General features: G+C 43.6%; 1 protein-coding gene across 1 annotated transcript in view; it reads left to right on the top strand.

Annotated features, from left to right (window-relative positions):
- Window positions 1-931: 931 nt before the first annotated feature.
- The window catches only part of PDE6D (phosphodiesterase 6D), a 50,943-nt gene continuing 30,769 nt past the window's right edge, over window positions 932-21,105 (top strand). Inside the window, exon 1 of the mRNA XM_038417284.2 lies at window positions 932-1,075. Coding sequence (XP_038273212.1) covers window positions 1,026-1,075 — 50 coding nt within the window. The 5' untranslated portion in view covers window positions 932-1,025. The remainder of the gene's footprint in view (window positions 1,076-21,105) is intronic.

The following is a 21,105-nucleotide window of genomic DNA, read 5'->3' as shown; positions in this document are numbered from 1 at the left end:
TTCCTGAGCTGATACAGGTTTGGGAGGACTATAAACCTTCAGGCTTCCATGATCCAATTTCCCAGCCCATGGTGGTTAGAACAAACCTTTCCCTGGAGGCAGGTTACGTCAAGCTACCCGCTGATGGATTCTGCTACCTTCCTTTGCGGCATCTGATACTGGCCACTATTGGTGACAGGCTACTGGACTAGCTGGATGCAGTCTGGCCATCCCCATGTAGCGTAGCAGCAAGGGAGCAGTCAGAGGCATGTCCATCCCCGGGTACAGGGCCTGACTGTGCAGGGGCTGCCACCACTCCTGTAGGGAACATTACGGGGTGCAGGCTCTCCAGGATAAGTGAGTTGCCCTCTGGCTCATGTCAGGGTGGGGGATGGCCAGCCCTTGGCTGGAGCATGCCTAGGCTGGCGCGTGCAGGTGGGAGGCGCTGGGCCACTGCAGCAAGGGGTCCAGGGTAAGGGGTGCAGGGTGCTGGGGGGGGGGGATCACAGCCAGCTATATTACCCCCATGGCTGCGGGAGTGGGGCTTGCCCGTGTGTGCCTGGCCCCAGGGCTGGAAGTCACCCCCCACCACTGGTGCTGCGGCCAACGCTGCAGCCGCCAGGGGACGCAGTGAAGCAACCTCAGCGGCGCATGGGGAGTTGCCCGGCAGCGCCCCTTGTGGCCGATGCCCGTACCTGCAGCTCCACTCCCGGCCTGGCCTCCCAGTCCCTCGGCGACGTCCGTTTGCTAGGGCGTACGCCTTAGCGACCGCCGCGCAGCCTCCCTTGCTGGGTGCCATGGAGCGCGCTGCCTGATTGGCTGCAGACGCTGTCGACCGGTAGAGAGGAGGCGGGTCGGAGGTGGCGCGGGGCGCGGCGATTGGCTCCGGTCCGCTCGGGTTGGTTGTGCCGGACAGTGGCGGGCGCAGCGTCCCGGGCGCCGCTGTCTCCTCCGCGCTCGCTATCCCGGCGAGCCCCCCGTGAGCGAGCCCAGCCCCTCCCCCCGCCCCCCGGCTCCGGGGCGCGGAGCGGAGCCGCAGCGGGACCATGTCGGCCAAGGACGAGCGGGCCAAGGAGATTCTGAGGGGATTCAAGCTGTATCCGCCGGGGACGGGCCTGGCCGGTTCCGGGGGCCCCTCGCGGCTGGGGGGCGGGGGGGGGGGTTCTGTCACCGCGCGCTGAGCGCCCCTCGCCCCGGCTGGCACCGTGCCCGCCCCCCCCGCCGCAGCGCTCGGGCAGGACCGAGGAGCCGGTGGCGGATCCGGCTGCCCTGCCACCCCGTAGGGCCCCGGCCGGCTGTGGGGTGGGGGAAGCCCCTCAGAGCCATCGCGGGGCTCAGGGGTGTGCGCGCCCCCGCCCCGCCTTGGTCATTGCGCTTTGCTGGGTCGTGGCTTTGGTGTTGCCCCGGAGGGCAGGAGCTTCAGGCTTCCTGTGCGAGCCGCTGCTCGCGGACGCTGGTCGGGCTTCGCGGCCGGGCCCTCGGGTCCCCTTGTCACGCTCCCCCCTGCCCCAGCCTTTCCCTGGCGACTTGAGTCGCTGCATGGAGCTGTCCACGGGGCGGCGGCGGCTGGGCAGCCGGGAGCGCAGCTGAAAGGCAGCCGTTGCGCGCGGGGAGGCCTTGCTGTGCTCCAGCGCTGTGATTTTATTTTTGGCTCTTGCTGCGAAAGCAGACGGTGGAAGAGGAAAAGAAGCGTAGGGCTGGTGTATTCATGCGGCCAGAGTCTCGAGAAGAGGGTGATCGCTTCCTCTTAACAGTCATTTCACTCTGTCATAGCCTTTCTTTCCCAGCCTTAAGTTCTAAATAGCAGCTGCCACTTAGGGACCCGTGTCTGCTTGGAAAGGAAATACCTAATTTCAAAGTCCAAAAGCAATTTTGCTAAGTACCTTGTTCCTTTTATTGACCAAAAAGCTCCCTTCTTTTCTCTTGCCTAACTAGTGGTGGGATAGGGTATGTCTTGCTATTTCTAGGGGGCTAGTTGTGTGTAATCACTAATATGGTATATTTCAGAGTAGCAGCCCTGTTAGTCTGTATTCGCAAAAAGAAAAGGAGGACTTGTGGCACCTTAGAGACTAACAAATTTATTTGAGCATAGGCTTTCGTGAGCTACAGCTCACTTCGTCGGATGCATCCGACGAAGTGAGCTGTAGCTCACGAAAGCTTATGCTCAAATAAATTTGTTAGTCTCTAAGGTGCCACAAGTCCTCCTTTTCTTAATATGGTATATGTTGCCCTTCTGTGGGACTCACTGAAGATCATCTTAAAATTTGACTTTGCATTATCTAACTATGAACACGTTGAGTAAACCTGGGCAAGAGGGAGAAATGAGATTCTGGATTCCTCAGCTACCCAGCATTTTAGTGAAAGGGTGGACAGGTTCTATCTAAAGGGGAGTGCATGTGTGTGAGAGGAGTAGGAGAAATAGGGTAAGTTTATTTAAAAAACACCAACCTTTCATTTTTCAGTATAATTAATGTAAAGTGGAAGTGGGCTGGTCTTGCCCCACCTTTGGGCACTAGTGGAAATCCTAGTTACTGCTCAAATTCAAGAGCGCAAAAGCAGAAGCAGCATCATATGATACTGTAATATATTTGGACACTGCTTGTTCAGACTTTTGCTGCATCAATTTGTGTATAATCTCTCTCAGCTGTGACAAGATGTTCTGAGCTGCTATATGTGGGATTTAGTCAAATAGCTACCATCAGAGTGCAAGCAGATGTTTCTCCCTGGGAAACTATGGTACTTTTTCCCCTCTTCTAAGTAGTGATTCCTTATGCCCAGTCAGGCTTTTTAAAAAATTCTTTCCAGAGTAACAGCATTGGAAATTCTTCCTTGTATGTGCAGCTGTGATGTTTTAGTTGTCAAGAAGATTGTTAACAGAAGGCTGAGAAGTTCAGGCTATTAGAGAAGATTAAACTTTTGACAAGTTCAAGCCAATAAGTTAGACTCTTGGTTATTTCCCATTAGCTGGAGACCTAAGAAGTGCCCAAGGCATAACTCTAGCCTCCAGTTTTTATTTGGCCCTCCAGCTTCTGCAGGCTAGGAAATTTAAGCAGCTGTATGTCAGTGATGGATTAAATCTCTGCATAGAGTTGATTAAAATAGTAACAAGCTTTTTTCAGTTTTAGGAAGGGAAGATGCCATGCAAATGTAAGAGACAAGTGTGGACGAGGTAATATCTTTTATTGGACCAACTTTTCTCTCACCAACAGAAGTTGGTCCAATAAAATACTACTCCACCTACCTTCTCTCTAATTTCCTGCGACTGACACGGCTACACCACCACTGCATCTGCAAATGTAAAATTAAATAGTCTGTCTCCAATAGACAGTGTAGGACTAATGTAATTCATTTTAACATAGATTATGGCCCAGCCTAGTAGGCTAATGATGGTGCTCAGCATAGTTATGTGGGAGCAACACAAATTCAGTTTTTTGTTGTTTGCTCCCTAGAAGTGACAGGATCTCAGAGCATTATAGAAGTTCAGCCCTGATGGATGAATAGACAAAAAGCAAGTATCGCATGGAAAGTGATCTTTCTGGCACATTAGAAAACAGCATTCAGGTACTTAAAGAAGCTCTATCTGTTCTTCATTTGAAAGGCTACTACTATCTGACCTAATAGCTAGCTAGCAGGGAATAAAGTTCATTAGGCCTGAGAAAAATGGAGGACCTTCTGCAAAGATTTCAGAAATGGAACTTTTTATAAAAAGGGAGAGTTAAAGCAATTCTTTTAAATCATTAATTGAAGAACTCTCTTGACGAGTCTTCAATAAAAAATTCATGTGGATGAACAGACATTCTTCATCCCTGAGGAAAACATTGAGGCATTGCATCCTTCACACAGGAAGCTACTCATGCACAGAATGTGGTGATGTTCTGTAGAGTAGCCAAATAAAACATTTGATCAGTTAAAATTTAGGATTTCCTCTTTAAAAAGTGGTCACATATTCTAGAAAACATTTAAAAGAAATATTAAGTTGTTGCTGACTCTGAAGCTCTTTATGGGAATCTAGTTTCCTTAATAGGAAGAGGGAGTCCTGAAATAATCACAGGTTTCAGAGTAGCAGCCGTGTTAGTCTGTATTCGCAAAAAGAAAAGGAGTACTTGTGGCACCTTAGAGACTAACAAATTTATTAGAGCATAAGCTTTCGTGAGCTACAGTCTCTAAGGTGCCACAAGTACTCCTTTTCTTTTTGGAGTCCTGAAAGTTTCTGTGCTAGGAGAGATGGCAGCATCTCCCCTATCGGCATTGGGGAGGGAAATATTCAATTCCTTCAACTTAATGGAACCTTAAAGAACTTGTTTCACATGCCAAAAGCAAGTCAAGCTTGAAGATAACAAGAATATTCATGTCTTAAGGAAACTGGCATGATGAGCCCTATGTCATGAGATGAGTTTATAGGGTAGAGAATTTCATTGGTAAAGCAGGCTTGTTAAATTATTGCTTACTGTAACATAGAACAGACATGTTTACTAGAAGTCTAGTTCACCCTGGATAGTTAAAGTTTCCTCAGATACTGTTTACCTGTGGTTCTTGAGAAAAGCAAAAGGCAAGTTTTCGAACTGATTATAAGAGGATTCTGTGGAAGTTAAATTGTTATAGAAATCTACCCTGACTCGTATGGCTGAGGCATGATTTCCTTCCTGTATGACGGTAGCACAGAAACATGCTGTGGGTAGAGTCCACAAAAACTGAAGCCAGAAGCATCTCCAGTCTCTTGCAGGCCTATATTTGCCATTTAAAAAAACAAACCAAACCAAACATTGAGTATTTAAGGCTTTCAGGTAAATTGAGGGTAGACATGGGTAATCTCACGTTTGTGTCTTAGGTATTTATATGGCACCAATCCACATTATCTGGGTATGACATGTACAACTTATGGGTTTGGTATCTACGAACAGATGGAAAACCTAGAACCAGCAAGCAATTTGATAGCTTATTGTCTCTTGTAAATTAAATTAGACCACTTAACAGCTTAGTCTGTTTATAAATTATTTGAAGGCACTTTTCTGTAGGCAGCAATCCTGTTATGCTTTATAAAGCATATCTACAAGCTAGGCCTTGCTTTGGAAAGCAGTTTAGTTGCCTCACGCTAAACGGGACGTTAGTTCTATAGGTAACTGAGGATATATTCCTTTTGGTAATACTAGCCAAGACCCCAGTTCTGCAAGTGTGTATGCAGAAGGAGTTACATTGACTCAGATGCATAAAGTTAAGACTATGCTTAAGTATTTGCAGGATCAGTGCCTAATATCTTACCAAGCTACAGAACAGATTCTGAAGGCACTAGTATTTCTGGAGAGGAAAGCGCCTTATGGGCCAACTTGAGTGCCCCCTTAATGGTTATCTGAACCTCATTTACTTTTGTCACAGAATATCCTACAATATTTGTTCTGCCATTTTATCTTTGGAACTAGTTTATACCTTTAATTTCAATGTCTTTATTTAGCAACCTTTCCCATACAAGAATAGAGAGCTGAAGGAAGACTGTTTTCTGTGACTTATGTCCTGGTGATTGAACAGTTTCTCTAAATTGGCTTTCATCAAACCCCTTGGTAATTTGGAATCTCTCTATTGGGTTCCCTCTACATCTCTTCTGTCTAATGCAAAATACCCAAGTAATAAAGAATTGAATGGGAAAACTAAGAACAGGTAGATTATAGCCAAATTCTGTTTAAGTCCAGTAGACCTATTTTTGTTTGTCCTTCCATTTAGTGCCAGCATCTGTATTGTCAATCAGACGTGTTTGGTCATAGGTTGTATTGGATGATACATGTTTGACTCTTAAGGCAGCATTTCTCAAATGGTGGATCCCAGCCCACTAATGGGTCCCACATTCCCCAGGTGGGCTACCTACCTCCTGCCTATGCTCTCACTTCTCCTGGGCGGCAGCAGCATGCAGGATCCAGGCAGCAGTAGCAGAGGAAGTGCTTTTGGGGCATGTGTGGGATGGGGACAGGCTGCTTCTGCCTTCGCATTGCTACTGCTGTCCAGATCCTGCTCCCCTTGCCACTGCCTGCTTCCCACGGAAAAAGAGAGCAGGGAAAGACAGGCAGTACCAGTAGCAACACAGAGGAAGTGGCTGGAGCCAGAGAGCAGTCAGCAACCTGGTAGAGATTGTGGTCTGGCCCTGGAGAGAGGGAACTAGCTAGGACTGTAGGAGGAGGCAGGGCTGGTAAGCAAGAGCAAGGGGTTGGGTGGGGAGATGAAGTAGTGGTAGGTCCCTGTGACGGAGTGGAGCTCCCCACTCTGGTGCCTTCTGCCAGCTGTCATGGGAATGAGCTCTTCTCACCAGTGTGCCCTCTTCTGGTGGTGCTTCACTGCCATCACTCCTGCTCTGGGACCCACATCACTCCCAGGACCACAGCATCCTCTTCAGTGACAGCCCTCCAGCTGTGCCACACTCTGTGGTCCCCCCTTCCAGGGAATGTCAGTGTCTTAGTCAAGCCACTTCCTCAGGAGCTAGTAGGGGTGGAGGACACATGGGCCCACCCACTACTCCAGGTCCCAGCCCAGGGACCTTGTAGATGGCCACCACTTGCTGCATCCCCTCCGACTCCTCTGTAGGTCACCCCAGGCCACTTCCTCATGAGCCTAGCACCCTCTTTGACCTTGCCTCAAAGCCTCAGCCTACAGATCCCTGTAGCCTACCAGGAGCTGCCTTTAACTCCCCAGATCTGTCTGCAGCACCTCTCTGTTCAGGATGCTTGCTGTCTTCAGCTTACAAGGTAGCTAGTCCTCCTCAATCTCTAGGGAGTGACTGAAACTGCTCTGCAGCCCTTCTTATATGGGCCAGCCCAGCCCTGATTGGCTTTCTCCTGCACAGCCTCCCAAGGGCTCTATTAACCCCTTAAAGCCCAGTGTGGGGAAGGCATCTCATCACAGTTCCCCCCCACAAAGACAGACAAAATGCAGTTGGGTGGGTCGTCTTGGTAAGGAGTTTGGTAACCACTGTCTTAAGGGACCACAGTTCAGCTCCTAAGAAGCTGCTCCTAGTAACGTCTTAATTCAAAACAGTAAAAACCCTACCTTTGTTTCATAGCCTAGTTAAGTTTCCTAAATGTAACTACCCAAGACACTTAATAGCAAGCAAATACTGCCAAAGATACTTACTGTGTCCACGTATAGCAGTACTTTTTAAAAATTTACTTGTGGTAAGTGCTAACAAACAGTTATCAGGGTAGGGTAAAGTTACGTATGTGGGTTTGCATTTGAGGCTGTTCAGTATGTTAGGGGGTAGACAGGCACTCCACAAGACTTATGGAACCAATGCTTGTTCTATTTCATTTGATTTCAGGGACTCCATGGAATCCCTGTAATCACTCCCTCATGCAAGGCCTTTGCATGTCCCCTCTCCCTATTCTTCCCTCCACCACATGCTTGGGGGCTCTGTCCTCCATACTCCCCCATGTGTTCCCCTTCTCCCTATTCCTGGGTCCCCATTTTTCCCATGCCCTGGGTTTTGTGTGACTCCATTCTCAATATCAAGGCCTGCCCATTCTCTCCTCCCCCATGCCAGGGGCTGTGTGTTCCCCCTACATCATTGTTCCCTATTCTCACCCCATGTCAGGCGAAGTGGAGACAAAGAGACTCTTTGCTTCTCATCATCATTTCTTCTTTCTTGGAAAAAGAGTCATTCAAGGTGTAAGCATGTTCAACTGTGTTGGGAGGATGGGCAGAGCTAAGGTGGAGGGGTTATGCTAAAAGGTGTTAATGGCTTCTTTGATCTGTAGACAATTACAGACCTCCATTTCCCCCTTCTGGTTTTCAGATTTTCACCAATGTTAATAGGGATCTGTCCCCTGAGGCCTAGAACATTTCCTGAAGTTTTAGAATTAATCTCATGCAGTATTCAAAAGTTGTTACACTCAACTAGATGGCATTTCTATGTTTGGGTGTATGACAAAGGCTTATAAGACTTTAACTATGTTTGCTTGCCTTTAAGTGCTTGCTTGCACTTTGTAAGTGGAGGTGATAAGTGACAGTGCAACCTTAGCTGACTTTTTTGAAAGTTAAATTGTTGTTTGGAATTTCCCAGTGGTGTAAAAAACACCTTGAATAGATAAGTGAAGACAATTTCTAAAGTTTAAAGAGCTGGGTCCCTAGTTAAAGGAAAGAGAGGGGTGGCCAAGCTCATTATGGCTTCTGTGGTGCTCTGCCCCATTAAATGCATCTCAACAAGATAAGCACATTCTATAAATAGCCAAAGCTGTGCTACTCACTTTACTACATACATTGATTTTAAAAAGTGGTAAAACCCATAGCGAAGTAGTCTGTGTGCCTCTTGAGTAGCAGGCATCCACCACTGATGCCTGACCCACTAGGCCACAGTACCTCCCAGCCTACTTACAGATCTTCTGTCTTATTTATTCCAAGTGAAACTTTTGGACACTAGTGCTGCTTTTTGCACTTACGGACGACAAAGTGGTATGCAAGTCTCAAAGTACTTTGTATAATGATTATAATTTGCTCACCTTTGTGTTTTGCCTAAATAAATGCAGAGGATCAAATCCTGCTCCATTCAAGTCAATGGAAAAAACTCCTGTAGATTTCAAAGAGGCCAGGATTTGACCAAGAAATTTTAGTCAATTTATACAAGCACTATGATGGATAAGGTATAAAATCTACCACTTTAGGCAGAGCTGGAACTAGAAGACTCATATAAAGTTTCTTGTGCAATGTTTGTCAATAATCTGTTACTCAGTTACCTCACACAGAAAACAGACCTGTCTACATTTTGCAAATTATTGATTAAGAGGCATATTGATGAGGAATGCAGGAACAGCAATTTTACTAGATTCTAGGGTGTCCTTTCACTTTTGAAAGTTAGCCCTAGCTAGCTCAGAGGAAACAGTGTTCGCCCCCCAAAAGTTTAATTGTCATAATGTTGTCTAGTGTCCATCTAATAGCAATTTCATTAACTTTTACTATTCTGCCCCTTGGAAATGGCCTCTTGAATGGACCAGATGTGGTCTATTTCAAATTTGATGGTGCAGTTCATTTGGAGAACTGTAAAGTTTCCTTTCGAAACTTAAGCAGTCTGTTTTAAAGTCAAAGTGCTCTGTTTAAGGTGTTCAGAAAACATCTAGTTAATGGCACTAACCCTAAACACTGGAACTTGAGGGGGTTTTGAGGCGGTGGGTGGGTGGGGAGAGCATTACAAGCAATTGGTTGCAACTGTAACTATAATGGCTACTACCTTTCCATAATAGGAAACGTATGAAGCAGAGACAGAAAACCCTAATTCTTCCATCTGCAACAGAGATCTGTTATCTGCCTCTTATAGAAATTATTGTTTAAGATGCACTCAGCCTACATAATACCAGTTTCTTCCCCCACTAAAGTGCCTAAGACCAGAATAGCTCATAACTTTAACTACAACCAGTTTTCTTCACATAGCTGATGCATGAGATTAAGAACGCTTAACTCAATGGGAAACAAAGAGTAAGTAACAAGTTGTTTCAGAGCTAGAGGGATATGGGAGGAGTTAGTTAAAATTTCAAGTTAGTGACCTGTAACTTAATTTGCCAAGTGTTGGCCTTACTAGAAGATATCACTGAAGTAGAAAGTCAGTTCCTGTTGGCATTAAACACTCATTTTTCCGTATACTAACAGATTAGCAGCATTATTTCTGTGTACATACACTTCTGTATTGATATAGTGAGTCACATCCAGCAGAGCTGAGATCTTCTATAAAGTTGATAATCCCTGATGCTGCAAGCTTGTAAAAAAAACAAGAGCCTGTAACATTTTATAGTTGCATACAAGTTACTTATCTGACTGAATGAGTAAATGATTAAACTTAATCTTATCCTACCTATGTTTTTAGTACCTCAGATGGTGTAGCAAAACTCTCTCTTATTAAATACCTGTAGTATGTGTAAGTAAGTGTAGAAAAAGGCTTTAGGAAGTCCGAGTAAGTCCTTCTTACAAGACTAATTTATGTAGTAAATGCCTGGATAACCTGGTTATTTAGGCCAGGTGTTTTTGGCCACTCTAGTTATTCTACTTGAATAATTGCATGTCCAGGTAGTAACTGCAGTGGTGCTTGTTTATAGCGGGTGACTGATTTGACTTGTGGACATCTCTGAATGGGAATTGTTTAAGGAAGAATGTTAACTGTTTCTGAAAACTGACTTCTCAAGTTAGCCATGTGGAAGATGATGAAGTCAGGAGATTTGCATTCTGTTCTCTGCTCTTGCTTTAACTTTGTGTGAATTTTGGAAATATTATTTAACTTCTTCCTCCCTTCCCCCCTCCACCTGGAAAGTGAGGATAATATCTTTATGGGAGTTGCAGCTTAGTTCATATTCATAAAGAGTGAAGATCCTCCAATAGAAGGAGATAGAAAAGAGTGAAATGTTTGAACCTAGGTGCACCAAGACACCTTAGAAATATCTTGTATAAATGGATGTACACATACATCTAGTATAGAAAGGCTTATTTCTGGGCTCCTATAGAGGCAAAAAAGGAGAACTTGAAGACTAGTACTTAGCGTTTAAAAAAAAAAAAGCTAAACTTTGTAGTTTTCTGCACTTTCCTCCATCTGAGGTTAGTATAAAAAATTAGTTCCATGAGTGGTTTGAGAGCAGAATTGATTCCTCAAATCCTCACCACCTGTCAGTTGTTCAAACACTTAAAATCACTTTTAAACATTTAAATAAGTGATCCCACTAAAATAGCAGCTTGTGTTTACATTTGTGATGCATATGCACCTATAGTGCTTGACGCTGAATGCAGTGACTTTGCATAAATTAACTACCTTTTATATTCTTTGTGATGACCACATAAACTTAGCTACCTGTTTATGGAAAAGCCACAGTGAAGCAGGTTAGGAATAAAACAGAAATCTGTTCTCTCAAATGATTCAAGGAACCTCTGTAAATTAGGTTTCAGAGTAGCAGCCGTGTTAATCTGTATTCGCAAAAAGAAAAGGAGTACTTGTGGCACCTTAGAGACTAACAAATTTATTTGAGCATAAGCTTTCGTGAGAGCTGTAGCTCACTTCATCGGATACAGCTCACGAAAGCTTATGCTCAAATAAATTTGTTAGTCTTTAAGGTGCCACAAGTACTTCTTTTCTTTCTGTAAATTAGGTAAACAATATCCTCAACCATTTGTTATTGTCTTAAGGCAGGCTACATTATGCCCAGTCTCTCTTGGAAATGATGTACAGCAACTGAGGTTCTAGAGAATGACAGCAGGAGCCAAAGCTGAATGTTCCAACTACAGGACTTTTTAAACCGTGGTTGATAGACAAGGATTTTCACTATGACAGTGATAGAATTCAATGTAGGAAAGCTCTAATAAAAGTGTTTTGTGCTGTGGCTGAATACTGAGATGTAGAAAGAATTCATTGATAGCATCAGATTCATTCAGCCTTAGGGGAACATATGAGCTGACTACATGCATGAGACATCAGAAGGGATGATTATGCCAGGAGGAGGGCAGGATAGAGTAATAAGCAAGAAGAAGTGAAATTTTGTTTAATTTTACTTGACCCGAAAGTTGTTAGAAAAATGTTACATGGCATAATGCAAAGCTATTGAATTATTCAAGCATGCGATTTTGTGACACCCATGTATTGAAGGATAGCAAAGATAACTTTGAGCAAGACAGTGTCGCCCATTAAAGATCATGAGGGTGCAGTGGATAATACACTTACGTTGTTGGTTCCATAGCTGTAGTAGTAAGTAGGGCAGCTTTCAGGGGTACCCCCAGACAGTTTTCATAAGGTATGCACACCTGAACCACTCTCACTTTAATTTAGCATTAAGTTGCTCATATTTGGCCTGGTGCCCCTCTATCATGACAGAGCAGCTACCTGGCCAAATTTCAATTAATAGTGTTGCAACATCATTTGGTTTGAGGGCCCTCTCAAACAGGGTGGGGCCTGGACAAACTGCTCCTTTTGCCCCACCCATCTGAGGGTATCACTAGTAGCTTCTGTGAATGATGTTCTTCATGAAATCCACCTAATTTACAATAGTGTGGATGTTTGTTCATTCAGGCTCAGAGTATCTAGTACTGTGAATTTTAATATGTACTGCAGCAAGTCTGCAGGGGGTCCTTACACCTTAATCACAAATTAAGGTGTACAGGGCTCAAATAATGACAGGTATCAGAGTAGCAGCTGTGTTAGTCTGTATTCGCAAAAAGAAAAGGAGGACTTGTGGCACCCTAGAGACTAACAAATTTATTTGAGCATAAGCTTTCATGAGCTACAGCCAAAGTTTATGCTCAAATAAGTTTGTTAGTCTCTAAGGTTCCACAAGTCCTCCTTTTCTTAGGGCTCAAATAGATTGCCTGCCTGCCTCTTCTTCACTTCAGAAAACTTGATTTAAGCCTTGCCTAACTTAAGGCTACATGTGCACAGATTTAAGAAACCCATCCCACATTAGTGTCAGAAATTTCTAGTTAAAGACAAACTACTGAACAGACAGTCAGCTTCAGATACTTCTTTTGGATGAAGCATTGAAGTTAAAAAAAACAAAACAAAAACCCTAGGTTGGACAACAGCCAAAACCAATTTTTATATATATATATAAAATGCGTGCAAATATTGAGAGTGGGGGGGGGGAAGAGATTGATTCTGTGAGTGGAAAATCATGTCAAGTTAGTTACTTCCCTGGGTTTTTACTAAGAGGAACGTTTCTGTTAACGCATTTGCCTGGACTGTCGATATTCCCTCATAAGCATGGGACTCAGTAATGCCCATTCACTTTCCAAAATGTGTCTAATCGAAGTGGAGAGGCGTTTGTGTAAACGGGTACAGGAGCAGACTGAATAGTTTGCAAGCCAAGACAGTAAGGTGGTTATTTTCCTTGTGACATTTAGGGAATTCTTCCATTGCAATTCATGTTGTTGTCACTGAACATAGAGTAGTGGGGAAGGAGATCAGCATTTTAAAAATGAAATTCTAAAGCACATCTGGATGTGACTTTTTATTGCAGATGATCCTAGATTGCCCTAGTTTTCTTCTTGACATCTCCTATCAGGCTAATGTTCTTAACCATCATGGGATATGCTGCTGCTTCTGGAACCTAACAACAGTACTGCTCGCTCCCCTGAAGGAGTTCTCTCCTCCCAGAGATGAGTTTGTTTGCCTCTGCAGTTCTGGTCAAGTGTGTTCCTTTCCTGGGCTAGGAGAACAGGGTTTCCTGTATGGCAGCTCAGCGTGCTACTGTTAAATCTCTAAACTGGTGGTCATGAGGTTTTTCATAGTTACCAAGGTCTCAAAGAAATATTTAAGTGCTCATCTGTTGCTTATTTCCCACATGTCTCTGTGGGAACAGTCATTCCCCCAGCAATCAGTTGTGATGTCATAAGCAGGTTTCTGACACCATGTGGGGGAATTAGCAGCAGGCCCTGGTGAACTCTTAGAGCGAAAGACTTGGTTCTTCCACAACACACACACACACTCTCTCTCTCTCTCTTACAGCGTTCATATATTTTTAGGCTTTTTTACTATCTGCAAGTTGTCTGTGGCCTTTTGAAGAATGAGTTTCATTCATTCTAGAAGAGGGGCAGATTTCCTTTTTCAAAAAAAGGACAATCTCTGACTCTAGTTTATGCTACAAAAGCACGCCCAGCTATAGTGTGCTGTTCTCATTGGACACATGCGAATAGTTACTTACACTGCTGATTCAAGGGAGGAAATAGTCTTTTAACATCTCCAGAAAGGAATGATTTTATCTGCTTTCCTTCTTCCATACAGACTTCTTCTAATTCATTAAACACTTTTGAATTGAGCTCTCTTGCATTATTGTAATGACTTTAAATGGAGCTTTGTAGAAGAAACACTGAATCTTGATTGGTTTGCTCAAAAGTGAAAAAGGAACGAGCTCACAATTATTGAGTGTATCTCAGTCTACTCCATATGATGCATTAGCTCCAGCACTAGTTTTGAAACATTTGAGTAAGGAAATCACGAGTCTCATTGTGCAAGCTAGGCCTGTGGCTGTAGTATTAGTCTCCAAAATAAAATAAAATAAACCCAAGAGGAAAACTGAAGCCCCATCTGTTTAAGGCTCTGGCCCATTTCTCAGGGAAGAGGTTCAGCGCCCCCATTATTGCAGCAAGTCCCCTGCCAGGGTCCTTTTAGTCTTTACCATAAACAAAGCAAAACCAAGGATTTAAGTAGTCTTATCTGCAGCCTAGATGCAGTCCTCCTTCACTTTCTCCTGGTAGACTCCCAGCCACATTCTAACCTCATTTCCTTCTAAGAGAGCTCTTATCAACTTCCTCTTCCTCTTTGAAATACGTGCCTGCCTGGGGCCAGGTGATACTTTCCACTTAGGGGAAGAAACTGCCTGGCTTCCCTTGCTGGGAGTTACCTCTGATTTCCCTGATGCAATGTGGGCTATGCACATCCCATCACACTCCTGCTAACCATTACTTGACAACATTATTGCACACACAGGACCCAATTTTGCCCTTACATTGAATAAGTCAGGCATCCTATAGAAAAAATAGTATGTAATCCCATAATTAAGGATAGTACCATAATGCATATGCAAAAGAGGGCTGAATTATTTGTATGGGTAATTTTCATTTTGATATTTCCTAACTTTTGAGTGCTTGACTTTACAACCATAATGCCTTAACATCAGTTTTTAAAATGTATTTTTATTGTTTTGTTGTCTTAAATAGTATTTTAATTCATTTTGGTTAGAATTTCATATTGCATGCTAGATTGCTATCTCGCATGTAGAACTTCAGCCACATAAGAGAATTTTACAGGCATGTGAAAGGAAGGAGATATAATGTAAACATTAAAACAGTCTTAACTGCAGATCTCTTTAACAAGGAAAGCTGTAATTGCTGCTTGTAAATAAACTTTTGAATGCTTTTTTAGCATTTCAGCTTTTCAGTGCCCCTGGCTTACTTATTTTGGCTTGGAAGCTAGTAACTCCTAAGGCTAAATTTTTGAGTGTGAATTCCCAATAGGTGGTGGTCATTTGGGCCCTGATCCTGCAATGACCTCATCACAGGCAGATCCTTATTAAAGTCAACAGGGCTTCATATAGGTGCCTGGGTCCACCTATAAAGAGCTCACTGTGGGATTGGGGACTTAGATGTTAATAAATAACATCAGGCAGGAACCAAATGCAAATCCTTGTTGTCACACTCTAAAACGGTCAACCTGAAAATTAGATTTACTCACAATTTCAATGTTTTGCTGAAGCTGTTTCCCTAACTACTTACTCTCTTCTGCAACCACCTTCCTCATCTATAATAGACTCAGTAAAATCTTATTGTGATTAACTTGTAAAGTTACTAATAGAAAGCTGAAAATGTAGGTGTTTGTTTCTTGTACTTTATCACTTTAATTCTAAAAGTACAATAAATGTAAAATGGACCTCTTGGCCTTTGAACACTCTGGTTGTGCCCTTCCCATATGCAGTGTTAGTTTCTTTATGCAATTGCCAGTCATATCCCTCCCTAGTATATTGCCAAATCTGGCTTTATTCCCCACGTAGACCTCATACAACAAGTCCATGTGTATTGCGGCATAGCTGTGTCATTTTTCTGTAGCTGTGAGAACTCCACCTCCTGCTTGGTAGCTAGGTCAACTGACACATTCTTCCATTGATGTAGTTGTGTCTACACCAGGAGTTAGGTCAGCATAGCTATGGTGCTCCAGGGTGTGCATTTTTCCACCATGAGTCCCATAGCTATGTCAACCTAAGACTTGAGTGTAGACCACGCCCCTGGACTCTTCTTCACCTCCCCACCACAGGCAGAATGTTGTCCTGGCTTTCCTTGATGCTCTCAGGCTCGTCAGGCTGTCCAGTGAGAGTGAGAATTGAATCAGTCATTTGTTGTAATGGGGAGCCCTTTCATTAGGCTACCCTGTTGCTTTAATGTTAAATAACTTGTCTATCTCTTATTTTCCAGCAGCTGATTTTATTTCCTGTTTTTTCTAGTACCTCAGATACCAGAATGACTTTTGCTTCTTGTTCATGTAGTATCATATAATGCCAGCAAAATTGCTCATAACTTTGAGAATTAACTAATTGTGCCATGTCAGCAGAGGAAGCATAAGAAAATGTCATGCTTTTTGTAGATCCCACAAAAGTAAGAGTGCTTTCAGGGCCTTTTTTTTTTTTTTTTTTTTTTTTTTTTTTTTTAAAGAAGTTCAAATCTGGAGCCAAACATTCTGGATACTGTCACACTGAGAACCTCAAACTCTAAATTGGAGGGTGGCCCTTTGAGTTAAGGGAGTCTCTAGCTGTAGCATACATTGTTATATCCTTAGAAGGACTCTAGGTTGGTGGTGGCACTCTTCATGAAGAATGGGCTTATGAGTAGTAAATATGGTAGTTGAAATGAATATGCTGTTGGCCTACATGTTTAGTCACAAGCGTTCTTATGGTTGTTCTCTGTATGTCTGAGGTACACTTCTCCCTCCTATACATCTGACCTAACTTTTAGAGATGCTGAGCATCCACAGCTGCAGTGAAAAATGGGCCAATACTGTCCGCATGGATAGTACATCAGAGGAATAATTCATTAATGCTAAAAAAGGGTGGTTTGTATCTCTGCTGTGCTGTATCAGCAAGCATATGACTGTTTGTCACGGTAGACTTTATAAAAGTGCTTGCCTTAGCAGTTTCTCTGGTTGATTTCGAATTTTTATTTTGTTTATTAAATGCACAATGTTACTGCCAGGGCTAGGTACTTTTACTGTAAAATCTCAGTAAGATTAAATCCTCTTGTGACTCTTTAATTATATTTCAAGGATACTAAGTCCCATTCTCCAGAACATTCTGCATTCTCTAGTCTTGTTCCTGTTCACAGAATAACATATCTGATTGAAACAGTGGGGGACATGCTGGGTGTGGTGAAGTTCAAGGTGAATGGGTGGAGGAATAAATGTGCATAAATTCAAGGAAGCTAGAAATAGTAGTAGAAGTAGAAGTAGTAAACTGTCTTTAGCAAAACCAAATATCTGCTTGCGTGGTAACCATTGATTACAAATAGAATAGATATTTAACCATTGCTGTAGTCTTGGAAAAGACAGTAGAGCTTTGCTCAACCAATATGATTTCTCATGGAGTATTTAGATTTCACTCCTGTTATAAACAAAAGTCCTTGTGGACTAATTAACAACTGTATGCAGCAACACCGTTTCCTTGAAGGCTGCAACTGGCCTTTGCTGTGAAAGCAAGAGAGGTCCTGAGTTCTTGGAGTACTTTTTAGCATTTCATTTTAATCTGTAACTTGTTCATATTACTTACTGTAGAAACCACACACACCTGGAAAAAATGTGTCTGACCATTTGGCATACTTTCCCAACTAGCATGTAGAATTGTAATCCTGCCATTGGGGTATCTTCATGCCTGTCTTCATGCCAGGTTAGAAACTTGAGTCGGAGGCATGGGGCTTGCCGACATTAGGGATTTTTGCACAGATATAGCCATACTGCTGCAGAACTCCAATGTAAATGTTCTGCACTGATGTAAAGTGGGGCTTGCATTGGTGCATTTTGCCCAAAGTTCAAACAACCAGTAACTACACCAGTGCAAAAATCCCTAATGTAGCTAAGCCCTTACTTAATTCAGTTATTGAAAATGGGGAAAATGTTCTTAAAAGTGAATGCAGTGCTGATAAGAAGTTCTGGGAGACTGAAGTCCCCAATCCACAGAACAGGGAGAGTATAGACCATGTCACTGTATCAAGGTATGCAGGAGGAGTTCAGTTTTTGATCTTTCATTTCTTTCCCTCTCCACTGAGACCGATAACAAAGATTGCAGTTAATGCCAATTTTAGAGATGACTTCTGTGATGTGAACACCTGTCTACTAAGAACTGGATTAAGACTTGGCAACTCATTTCTTTCAAGCCAATGGTCTTCAGATGGCAATGACTTGAGATTATTACTGACCTGGTCTGGATTTGAAGATGGAAGGTTCCATAGCCAAGTGAAAATCCATCTGAGTCACTGTATTCCTTTTCACAGATCATTTTCTTCTTCTTTGAAGGCATCTGTGTATTCACACTTGTGGGACTTGGTGCCAATGGTATTGAACTGCTGAGCTGCCATGTCCTTTGGAGGGGGATGTCAATTGCCCTGCTCTGTGTAAGTGTGCGCGCCTCCCCCCCACGATCCCTCCAGTATCTTTGCTGTTTGGGGTGGCAGTGAATGGAACTTGCCTTGTGTCCTCAAGCTAGATCTTCCCTTAGTTTAGCTTATTCTGATTTTCTTATAATTGTGTAGTGTTGGGTAGGAGAATTTAGTGTACATTGCTGCCCTGGTCCTGGAGTCTTCGGACCCTCATCAGAACCAAGTGGTGCCTAAAGTCCTGCAACGGCTTCAATAAGTGTGCCTCCTGCCTGGCAATCACATTTGAGAGTGGTGCCTACATCCAGTACCTTGTGTGTTTGCACGATACCCAGAACGTAACCCAGTATGCAATTTGTTGTACCTTTACTCTTTGTACTGAAGGGAGATACCCTTGAGGTTTTAGGCTCATCTGGCCTCTCAGTGCCCACAGCCTGATACTCCAGCAGGCCCACTTAGTGTCCTGAGGCCAGCTTCTGTGCCATGGTTATGGACACGACCTAAGAAGTATCTTAGGCCACAGGTTATATTACAATATGGCCAGTTTTCTTGATTTCAAAAACCTTGTTCCATGTAAGGCTCTTTTTACACAGAAATTGGTATAATGGCTGATGTTTTACAAAAACAACTTCAGTGTTGTAAGACTCACATGGTAAACAGTGACTCCTATTCCTGTTCAGTAGCATATATTCAATGGGAGATGAAAGGCCTCAGAACAGCTATGTGAGGGGGCTTAACTCCTTGTCCAACAGGTGATGGGAGTAAATGCCAATTAGTGCACCTGTGATTGATTGCCTCCTGGCCAGAGGGGGCAGAGCTAGGTAAGGACCATTAGGCACATGGGTCTTATACAGAACTGGAGGGAACTCGGTAGGGAAGAGAGTGCAGGGGGGATCAGAAGAGAAACCTATAGGGAGCACATCCTCCATGGAGAGCTCTGGGATAGGGCTTAAACAGGCAGGAAGCCTGATAGAAGGATCCAAAGAGAGCAAGTTAGGACCCTGTGGGACAGGTCCTGAGTAAGGGTCAGTAAAAGATAATATGTAAGGAATTACGTATTTATACTTAACCATATGTTCTTAAGATCTGGGAGATAAGCAGGTCACCAAGAGATGACATACCTCAAACACATTCCTCTTAAACAGGAAATAATTTTTCTCAAGGAGATGCTTATCTCTCTGTCTGCCATTTCACAAAAAATAGCCTTGTCAAGGCAGGTGAGGTGTGTGTATGTACAAGAGTCTCATGGAACTGCAATCAGGGGCAAACAAAAATACTGAAGAAAGAGTTGACGATCGGACCAGTGCACAGTGCTTTTGAGCCTTCAGTTAGTTTAGCCTTTGGTGTTTGCTAGACTGTTTACAGTAAGCATCTCATTCATTTTATGTGTTGCAAAGAATACATCCAGTGTCAGTTATGACCAAGTATGACATAAAGGCATAAAGGTTCTACATAAAACTGTCACGATTAGATATTCTAATGTTAATCACTGCTAGACTGCTTAACTTAATGACCTCTCCTTCAGGTGTGAGAGAGGAAGGTGGCGGGTGAGAGTGGTAGGAAAGACTAATGCTGTGCCATCGGAATGAGCTGCAGAAATGGAAGCTCCTTAGATCCAGATGGCACTTGTTCGTTTTTTATAAGGGTTTTCCGTTAAGTAAAACTACCACATTGCCTCCCAATTTTTCTCCAAGTGTTGAACCGTCCTTAATAATCCAAACCATCGTGTTTAATACCTGTAAGTTTCTTTTTAATAAAAAGAAAAGGAGTACCCGTGGCACCTTAGAGACTAACAAATTTATTAGAGCATAAGCTTTCGTGAGCTACAGCTCACTTCATCGGATGCATTTGGTGGAAAAAGCAGAGGAGAGATTTATATACACACACACAGAGAACATGAAACAATGGGTTTATCATACACACTGTAAGGAGAGTGATCACTTCAGATAAGCCATCACCAGCAGCGGGGGGGGGAAAGGAGGAAAACCTTTCATGGTGACAAGCAAGGTAGGCTAATTCCAGCAGTTAACAAGAATATCAGAGGAACAGTGTGGGGGTGGGGGGTGGGAGGGAGAAATACCATGGGGAAATAGTAAAAAATAACTACAGCATTTGCTCAAGAAACTCCCTGAAAAAGCACAAGAACAAATCCGCACAGACACACCCCTGGAGCCCTGACCTGGGGTATTCTATCTGCTACCCAAGATCCATAAACCTGGAAATCCTGGACGCCCCATCATCTCAGGCATTGGCACCCTGACAGCAGGATTGTCTGGCTATGTAGACTCCCTCCTCAGGCCCTTCGTTACCAGCACTCCCAGCTATCTTCGAGACACCACTGACTTCCTGAGGAAACTACAGTCCATTGGTGATCTTCCTAAAAACACCATCCTAGCCACTATGGATGTAGAAGCCCTCTACACCAACATTCCACACAAAGATGGACTATAAGCCGTCAGGAACAGTATCCCCGATACTGTCACGGCTAACCTGGTGGCTGAACTTTGTGACTTTGTCCTGACCCATAACTATTTCACATTTGGTGACAATGTATACCTTCAAATCAGCGGCACTGCGATGGGTACCCGCATGGCCCCACAGTATGCCAACATTTTTATGGCTGACTTAGAACAACGCTTCCTCAGCTCTCGTCCCCTAATGCCCCTACTCTATTTGCGCTACATTGATGACATCTTCATCATCTGGACCCATGGAAAAGAAGCTCTTGAGGAATTCCACCATGATTTCAACAATTTCCATCCCACCATCAACCTCAGCCTGGACCAGTCCACACAAGAGATCCGCTTCCTGGACACTACGGTGCTAATAAGCGATGGTCACATAAACACCACCCTATATCGGAAACCTACTGACCGCTGTTCCTACCTACATGCCTCTAGCTTTCATCCAGATCATACCACTCGATCCATTGTCTACAGCCAAGCGCTACAATATAACCGCATTTGCTCCAACCCCTCAGACAGAGACAAACACCTACAAGATCTCTATCATGCATTCCTACAACTACAATACCCACCTGCTGAAGTGAAGAAACAGATT

Source organism: Dermochelys coriacea, chromosome 9 (genome assembly GCF_009764565.3).
Source record: "Dermochelys coriacea isolate rDerCor1 chromosome 9, rDerCor1.pri.v4, whole genome shotgun sequence".
Lineage (NCBI taxonomy): Eukaryota > Metazoa > Chordata > Testudines > Dermochelyidae > Dermochelys > Dermochelys coriacea.
This window is presented reverse-complemented; position numbering and strand designations above follow the sequence as displayed.